The sequence below is a fragment of the Hordeum vulgare genome, chromosome 5H, assembly GCF_904849725.1.
Source record: "Hordeum vulgare subsp. vulgare chromosome 5H, MorexV3_pseudomolecules_assembly, whole genome shotgun sequence".
NCBI lineage: Eukaryota > Viridiplantae > Streptophyta > Magnoliopsida > Poales > Poaceae > Hordeum > Hordeum vulgare.
Window position 1 is genome coordinate 26,954,794 of NC_058522.1, and position 9,678 is coordinate 26,964,471.

A 9,678-nucleotide genomic window follows, 5' to 3' on the forward strand; every position below is an offset into this window, starting at 1 on the left:
AGTTGCAAGCTAATTCTACTTATTTTTCGAGGCCGAAAGGCTGTAATTTTTATTGTTTAGTTTTGCTTTGTGCCGACATATGTGGGCACATTGCCATGATGACATTTATAAAGAAAGACATCTATTCTAAGCGGGTCCCATGCCGCATTGCATGCTGGTCAAAATATAGTACCACATCAACGCGTTATACGTTTATGGATGAGATTATCATCGTATGTGCACCCTTGTGTGAAGTTCTAGAGGCAGTTTGACGTATTTTTCAAGTTCACGCAATAAAGTAAACATCGGTGACAATTTTAAGCACAATATTACCTCCTCATACTATAAGTTAATCCCATTATGATCATGGAGTTTTATTTATTTTCGAGCACACAATGAATCTTCAGGATTTTAACCTCCAGAATCATGCTCAGTTAATTGAAGAATATATGGGCTGGTGAGTAAGTATCTGCCGTTGCAACCCGCACGAGGTCCAGCGCTCCCTTCTCGTTGAGCTTGTTGCTCTGCTGGTGTTCCATGTAGTCCCTGTACTTTACCCCCCTGAACTCCAGGCCCAGTGGTGGCGCTGCCAGCTCCGGGACGGGTTCGACGACGGCGTCCAGGCACGGTCCGATGAGGCTCACGCACGACATCCTCACCTGCTCGCGGTCGACCAGTGCGCGGTGGAGCACGCCCTTGTACCTTCCATTGCTCACGATCTGCATGCAGCGGCGTGTAAGAGCAATGCATCTGGTTCATATTTTTCTTGTTATCTATAGATAGATTATAAGAGGCAAGACAAGAGTGGATCGATTGGTCACCTCACCTCCAGCTGATCGCCGGCGATGACGAAGAAGGAGCCAGGGATGGGTTTGGCGAGGAGCCAACGGCCGTCGTGCTTGACCTGAAGGCCATCGACGCCGTTCTGGAAGAGCAGAGTGAGGAGGCCGTGGTCAGAGTGAGCCGGCAAACCGACGGCCCCATCGTCGCCTGGGCCACCACCGCACGGCGGGTAATGGTTGCCGACGAGGATCTGGAGGCCGGATGCCAGGTCCAGGCGCTGAGCAATGAGGCCGCCCTCGAGCCCCAGGCTCTCGGAGATGGCCGCCGTGAGCTCCAGCAGCAGGCCCCTCGTGCACGCCGCGTACTCCGCGGCCACGCCACGCAGGCTTTCGGGTTTGGCGGGGCAGTGGAGCTCAGGGTGCGCGAACATCTTGACGTAGTCCCGCCAGTACCTGGCGCCGTCGACGGCGGAGTTGAAGCCCGTGCCGACGCGCACGGGGTCCATCGGGCCGGCGTCCAGGTGCTCCTGCTTCTGCTCCGGCGGCAGGCTGAACAGCTCCCTGCACGCGTCCATCATCGCGCTCTGGAGAGTCTCCGGCACCCCATGGTTGGTCACCTTCATCAAGATCCAGGCTTAAAAGTCGATCTACATATGTGTTGATGGGTCGTATACGTAAGAGTACTAAGTAGTATAATCGTACCATGAAGAAGCCCCAGTCTTGGCACGCCCGGCCGAGGTGCCGGATCGCCTGCGCCCGTTCCCAGGCATCGCCGTTGACGAGGACGGCCAAGTCGACGACGGGGATGCCGTCGTCACTGCACACTCCGCTCGGTTGGCCAGGGTAGCGAGGAGGATAGTCCATGTCCATGATTGGGCAGTGGAGGCATAGCACAGGAAAAGATGTGGTGCCGGTCACGCAGCTGGTTGCCGTGGCATCATTTGCTGGTCCACATCTGTCTGTACGTCGTACTCTACATGGTTCCGTGCTGGACATGCATGGCAAGTGTTCAGCTGCTTTGGCTCTTCTCGAGATATTTTTGAATCGTTCCAGGTTTGAGTATCAGTTATCGCCACTGTTCACATCACATGTGAGTCAAGATGAGCACGTACGACTCTATCCACGCCGAGATAGCACACGTACACGTTGATGTCTTTGTGACATTGATTGTTTTGGACTTACAGGAACTTGATTGCATCTTTTTTGAAAGAAATTCATGTACTTCCTTCAATATCCATATTAATTGATGTTTATTTGTGCACACCAGCTATGATGAATTTCCAAACAACTGGAGTACCCTGACTATAGATTCTGAATAATTGAGAGGATTCAAATAGTGCATCCACATTAATTTGATGGCGATTTCGATCTTTTTCCAGCCTATATAAGAGAAGCGAGACCATAAGCATGCATTCAGAGATGAATAGTTCATACGTACCATAAGATGCACCTTCATAATTTCCGCATGACAGGCTTCACAGACATCGGGAGCTCGTGCATTGCATTATGACACGATCAATCAAACGAGGCCACTTCATGAGAGATCCCTATACTCTAAAGACATGCTGATGTACCAAGCACACGCATGTAACACAATATGCCAATGGCTATCAAGCTCTTCCTGGCATTAAGCATCAAAACGACATGCATGGCAATATACTCCCTCCATCCCAAAAATTATTGTCTTAGGTTTGTCGAGAAATGAATGTATCTAAATACTAAAACGTGGCTAGATACATTCTTATCTAGACAAATTTAAAACAAGAATTTAGAGACAGAGGGAGTACATTAGAAGCTCCCGCCTCAACGTTGAGGCGGGTGATAAAATATGTAGTAGGTTCTGAGATGAAGCGGCTTCTAGAGGCATATGCTTATATGAGGATTATGACAATCATGGACCATCTGAGGAAGTGTAAGAAATGTTATTTTAAGGACACATACGCCCAGACGAGAGACATGTTCAGAATTTTCACTGGATCAGTTCATGAATTACTGAGATGGGGTTCCTAGTCACACCCAAGAGGAACAACCATTAGCCCTGTTCCTCTTGATGTGTCTAGATTGTTGTTTTTTTATGCAAATTGTGTAATCCTTTGTAGTAGTATCAGTTTGGCTTTGTGATTTTGATATTCACTTCAACAGCACACCGATAATGAGCATATGATGGTTGGCCACACAAATTCGAATTAGTTAATTATAAGATTCAAGCATCGTAAGTTTGTAACACTCGCATGTTTCTAGTTTCATGTAGCCTACCACTTTCTCTTTTGGCATCATACAACAACTTTGTTTCCGAATAGTTGCTCATATATCTATTTTTACGATGTTAGGAGCGATTCCTTTTTATTAAGAGAAGAACAGAGGTTTATATGTATAAAAATTAAGAAGGGATTGTGTAGAATTGAGATGAAACCTAGAACCCTTACAAAGGAGAACCGCTACTCGTTTAGACTAAACTAACTAATGGAGAAAAAGGCATTAGACGCTCTGCGAATTTGTGACTATATATTATGACGCGGAGACTATAATTTTTTTTCTTTCTTATTTTATCAGCAAACATACTAGATCCATTTTCAATAGCAGATAAACGAACATGCATTGGTAGGTGCACACTGAAGTACACGACACGTCGGTGATGGAACCACTTCTAGATGTTGTTGGTCATTTGTTAGGGTGGTAAAGTAGTTCCACAACGCACATCATATTTTACATGTGTAAGTCAATAGCTAGTGTGTGTGATAACCTTAAAACAATATATTTGCGCGTCAAAACAGTAGATTAATATACTTCCACTACCCTCGAGAAGTGAAACACACATGCATATGTTAAGCCAAGTTGTTTATTTAGTACTCCCTCCGTCCCGTAATGTAGTGCTCCTTGACTATCATGAAATTCAAACTTCACAAACCTTAACCAAATTTACAGAGAAAATTATCCATATCAGACAAGTTGGTACCCACTAGTAGAACATGAGGCTTACAGCCGGAACCCCAAATCCCATTAGCCCCGGGTCCAAGTAAAATTGAGACCAATGCCACACATTGGTCCTGGTCCGAGCTGCCAGGGCCTCGCAGGGCAATAGCTCCGGTTCGGTTTGATGCATTAGTCCCGGTTCGTGTCAAAAACCGAGACTACAGATCCAGGGACTAACACGTGGCGTGTCGCGGAGCATTAGTCCCGGTTGGTGGCTGTAACCGGGACTAGATGGTAGACTATTAGATCCGGTTTTAGACAAAAACCGGGACTAAAGTTTTGCCTATATATATCCACCGCCCCCCTCTCATTTTCTCTGTTTTTTGGCCATGGAAGGATGGAGGTGTGTGCTACTCTGTTTTTGCCTACATATGCACATGAGGTGTTCGATGAAATGCCCGAGCCACACTTAAGCTTTCTCTTCTCCAAGCTCGACCTCCAAGCTCCATTTTCCTCAATATTTTGTCTAGGTTTGGCGGTGCACCAACTACACAAGTGTTCTAAAAGGTTAGCTACTTCATCCTTTCATCTCTCGCTGCTAGTTTAGCTCATTTCAAATGCTCTAGAAGTAGAGTGGTTTGTGGGTTTTAGTGTATGAGTGTATGTGGGAGTTCTTTTTCTTTAGATAAAAATTGAGCTTAAATTAACTTCTTAGAGTCTGCACATGTGTAGGGTGTCGTCCCGTGCCCGTCCTCACCACCGTCGATCGCCCGCGCCGATCTCGTCGCCAGCACCACCGTGGTGAGCCTCTTGTTCTTATCTTCTTTTTAAACGAATAAAAATTCTTACTTGTATGATTTAGATAGTTACTTGTATAAATTACTTACTTTCATTATTTTTTGTTATTATATAGTGTGATGGTTTTGGTATCCGCCCACGTCGGCCCTCGTTCGGCCTATGATTCGGACATGGTATATTTTCTTTTATTACTATTTGTTTCATTTAGTGTTTATGGCGACAATTATGCCGACCAACGTGACATGGATGTTTTTATCTAGGATGTATGTGAACCGGAAATTGCAACCGACCCTCTTGTCGAGAGGTTAAATTTAGTTGAAAAAGAAGAAAATTACTTGAAGAAAAAATTAAAAATAATTGAGGAGAAGAATATGGAACTCGAGTTGCATGTTGCCGATGTCGTCGATGATCACAAGATCAAGATCGATGCAATGCGGTTGAAGATGGATGCAATGCGCTTGAAGATTAGGAATATTAGAAAATATTCCATTGATAAAGAGGCTTGATATCATTAAGCTGTTGGGTCAATTGTTAACTTAGTTGCGATTTTGATCGCATTTGTTGTTGCATTCAACTGTTTTACATAGTTGTATGTTGTTTTATGAGAGAACTTTATGCATTTATTTTTGCAATAATAAAATTTGATCACTATTGTATTTTTGTTTTAATGTGATGATGAACTTGTATTAATTTGGTCATTTCTCTATGCATGATGTTCTGCAATGATTTTTTGATATACTTAATTTCATAATACAGATGAACCGCCAATGGATGTACGATGACCGGCGCACTTGGGAGTACACTACGAACCGGGACTAGTGCCCCTCCCCTCCCTATAAATAAACCCTCCCCACCCACTTATTTTTTGTCTTTGCTACGCACAAGAGGTGTTTGATGAAATGCCCGAGTCACACTTAAGTTCACACAAAACGGTATCCTCCACCGAGGTTAGCAATCTTATTCTTTTCATCTTTAATTGATACAAAAATATTGCATGTGTCCATGTACAGTGGTCCTTTTACTATTCATGTATGATGCAGATCGATGCACGGAAGCGATGGATGTACGGCGAACGACGCGGTTCCGGATTTATTGCAAGCCTGCATAAATTTATCGATGTGGCTGAGGCAAACAAAGTGGATAATTTTATGCCTTATCCATGTGTTGACTGTCGAAACATGAAGGAGTACTTTAGCTCGAAAACCATTCAAGGCCACGTGCTTCGGAGAGGTTTCATGCACAGATATTATTGTTGGACCATGCACGGAGAAAGATGGGTTAGGATGGAAGACAATGAAGAAGAAGATGATGATGACAAGTATCCTATCTTCACTGAAGAATACGGTGATACTGCCATGGAAGACAATGAAGAAGGAGGTGAAGAACAACCGGCATCAGATGAGCCCGCTGATGATCTTGGTCTGGTCATTTCTGATGCAAAGCGAGAATGCGATACTGACAAGGAGAAGCTGAAGTTGGAGGCCAAGCTAAAGGATCATAAAAAAATGTTGTATCCAAATTGCGAAGATAGCATCACAAAGCTCGGTACCACAGTGGAACTGTTGAAATGGAAGGCACAAATTGGTTTATCTGACAAGGGATTTGAGAAGTTACTGAAAATATTGAAGCTGAATCTTCCAAAGAATAACAAATTTCCCGGGACTACGTACGAAGCAAAGAAGACTATCTGCCCTCTTGGATTAGATGTGCAGAAGATACATGCATGCATTAATGACTGCATCCTGTACCGTGGTGAGAAGTACGAGAATATGGATAAATGCCCGGTATGCACTGCATGTCGGTACAATATCAGACAAGATGACCCTGGTGAGTTCAAATAATTTGAAAAAAAATGAAATGCCTTTGCAACAGATGCGTTTTCGTCCGAAACCCTCATACTTCGAAAGAGATTGTTCGTTTTGTACATGAAGTGCATCCAGTTTTGGCCGTAACCCTCTCAACTTTTTAGCACATGCTATGCTATGTGGGTGAAATGATGATACCATGCCAACTTTCAACCTTTTCATAGTTCATTTGTAGTGCTTTTTAATTTCATAGTCATTTAGCTCAAAAAACCAGTAAATGCATAAAAAATACCAAATGAAGTCAAAAAAATTTAAAAATTAATGATGTGCCTTTGAATGGTGCATTTTGAACACACAAAAAGCCTCGACTTCAAATAAGTTTAAAAAAATGAAATCCCTTTGTAACAGATGAGTTTTCGTTTGAAACCCTAATACTTCGAAAGAGATTGCCCGTTTTGTACACGAAGTGCATCCAGTTTTTGTCGTAACCCTCTCGATATTTTAGCACATTCTATGTGGGTGAACTCATGATACCATGCCAACTTTCAACCTTTTCAGAGTTCATTTGTAGTTCTTTTCAATTTCACCGTCAATTACCTCAAAAAATAAGTAAATGCATGAAAAATACCAAATGAAGTCTGAAATTGTTGAAAAATGATGATGTGCCTTTGAACGGTGCATTTTGAACACACAAAAAGTCTGGAGTTCAAATAAGTTAAAAAATGAAATGCCTTTGTAACAGACGAGTTTTCGTCCGAAACCCTCAAACATCGAATGAGATTGTCTGTTTTATACACGAAGTGCATCCAGTTTTGGTTGTAAGCCTCTCAAATTTTTAGCACATGCTATGTGGGTGAAATGATGATACCATGTCAACTTTCAACCTTTTCAGAGTTTATTTGTAGTGCTTTTCAATTTCATGATCATTTAGCTCAAAAAAAATCAGTAAATGCATGAAAAATACCAAATGAAGTCAAAAATTGTTGAAAACTGATGATGTGGCTTTGAATGGTGCATTTTGGACACACAAAAATCCTGGAGTTCAAATAAGTTAAAAAAAATTAAATCCCTTTGTAACAGATGAGTTTTCGTCCGGAACCCTCATACTTCGAAAGAGATTGTCCGTTTTGTACACGAAGTGCATCCAATTTTTTTCATAACCCTCTGAACTTTTCAAATTATCAAAGTATTTATTTGATAAAAGAATTGGACTAAAAATAATCAAATATAACATTAATAAAAAGAATGAACTAAAAATAATAAATAAAATATCAACTAAAAAGTATACATAAAATCAAAAAAATTGCCCACCTACTATGCAACCACGACCTCCATATGACTAGAAACCCATGTGCAAATGGGTCAGGATGAAGGCCCACGAGCCCAATAGGCCCAACAGGGCGTTAGATAGGCAAATACTGCTTGCAATAGAGAGGAGCTCGAAGTGGTAGTGGTAGCGGAGCTTATAAAAAAGTATGATCCCCCTCGAGTAGCGAGGTGGGACTAAAAATTTGGCCGCGGGAGCACCACCCTTTAGTCCCGGTTGGAGGCACGAACCAGGACCAATACCCCCATTAGTCCCAGTTGGCCTCACCAACCGGGACTAAAGGTCTTGGCTTCCCGCCCTTTCGTGTGGCAAAATTCACTTTTAGTCCCGGTTGGTGGCTCCAACCGGGACTAAAGGGGGCCTTTAGTCCCGGTTGACGCTGCCAACCGGGACAAGTGCTCTATCTATATAAGCTTGTCATTTCAGATTTCAGTTTCCCCCCCCCCCCCCGACGACGTCGAGAACGGCAACGACGCTTAAGAGCTCGCTCGAACGATCCTCGCGATGTACGATACTTGCGCCGCTTAAGAGGATCACTCGAGAAGCCACGCTGTTGATTTCTCATTGACCATATTTCTCTTCCCCTCACTCCTTCTTTCTTCCTTCTTGAGAGACAGCATTGGCGCATTGGAAGACTTGAAAACAGATAAGGGAGCGAGGTGTTCTCTGCCCTCACCGTCGTCCTCCACTACTGGTCGGAGGCGGAGAACCCCGCCATGCCGCCTCCTTCAGAGTGAGAGATGGAAGGCTCCGGCAACGGCGCCCTCCGATTCTCGGGGCGGGGCGGTGAGGAGAGACGGAAGGAGTCGTCAACGAGCGGGCGAAGGGATGAAGTGGTTGCGTGGCACGGGCGGGGCAACCCTTACAAAGGAGAACCGCTACTCGTTTAGCTGATCACACTTTACTAATTAATGGAGCAAAAGCCATTAGACGCTCTGCCAATTTGTGACTATATATTATGACACAGAGACTATAATTTTTTCTTTCTTATTTTATAAAAAACATACAGTACTAGGAACTTTTTTAAATAGATGATAAACGAACATGCATTGGTAGGTGCACACTCAAGTACACGACGCGTCGGTGATGGAACCACTTCTAGATGTCGCTGGAGATTTGTTAACGTGGTAAAGTAGTTCCACACCACACATCATATTTTACGCGTGTAAGTCAATAGCTAGTATGTGTGATAACCTTAAAACAAGATAATTGTGCGTCAAAACAGTAGATTAGTATATTTCCACTACCCTGGAGAAGTTTATCACATGGGTATGATTTAGAAACACACATGCATATGTTAAGTGAGGTGGTTTATTTAGTACTCCCTTCGTCCTATAGCGAAAGGTGTCCAGGGCGTGCACGGGGGCGACTCGGCCACGGGATCGATCCGGCTCGGCGTCGGGTGCGCGTGAGGTGCGACGCGGCTGTGTCCGGCTCAGGGTGGAAGAAGGTGTGGCGGGGCTCCCTGGTCAGCGAACTAAAGGCGAAACAGAAAAAAAAATGAAGGGAGGAGTGAGGCGCTCGTGGGCCGGCCTGCCTGGGCCTGCTGCCGCCAGGCTACGCGCGCGGGGAAAGCCCCGGTTGGTCCACTGTGCAGCCCCACTGCACAGTGCGCGTTCTTTTTTTTATTTTTCTTTTTACAGAAACTGCTACAGAGAAGAAGAAAAAATCTGGATAAAATAATTACCAGAAAATATATATAAAAAAAACTATAACAGACAGAAAAATATATGCAACTAATATATACTACACGAACACTATTTCCAAGCCTAATGTAATTTTGAAAATAAATTTTATGCAATAGGCCCCACGACGAGTATTGAAAAACTCAACTAAAAATAATTTGGAGTTTTTATAAAATTTGCAAAACTATATCACGTGACTCCAAATAATACTCAGGATATTACAAACTTTTTATTTTATAGGGGAGAAGTCATGTTATCTCCACTTCAATAAATTGCCCTCAGTTGCATAATGAATAGAATTTTTAAAAGAACAAATAAATCATAGAAAAATATGAGATGCATATGAATGATCTATTAACATGCTGATTTAAGAAATTTGGGATGTTACA

General features: G+C 43.2%; 1 protein-coding gene across 1 annotated transcript; it reads right to left on the bottom strand.

The window, feature by feature from the left end:
* Window positions 1–294: 294 nt before the first annotated feature.
* Window positions 295–1,920, bottom strand: LOC123395464 (2-oxoglutarate-dependent dioxygenase 19-like). The gene is made up of 3 exons (XM_045090469.1): window positions 1,464–1,920; window positions 806–1,378; window positions 295–698 (listed from the first exon to the last, which is right to left on the bottom strand). The coding sequence occupies exons 1-3, from the start codon at window positions 1,755–1,757 to the stop codon at window positions 414–416; spliced, it is 1,152 nt and encodes a 383-aa protein (XP_044946404.1). The 5' UTR covers window positions 1,758–1,920; the 3' UTR covers window positions 295–413.
* Window positions 1,921–9,678: the final 7,758 nt, after the last annotated feature.

Excerpts from the sequence above, each read along its gene's own strand:
- LOC123395464 (XM_045090469.1), bottom strand. The coding sequence starts at position 1,757 with ATGTCCAGCACGGAACCATGTAGAGTACGACGTACAGACAGATGTGGA. Across the intron at positions 1,379-1,463 it reads AAGACTGGGGCTTCTTCATG|GTGACCAACCATGGGGTGCC; the intron begins GTACGATTATAC and ends ATCTTGATGAAG. Across the intron at positions 699-805 it reads TCGCCGGCGATCAGCTGGAG|ATCGTGAGCAATGGAAGGTA; the intron begins GTGAGGTGACCA and ends CGCTGCATGCAG.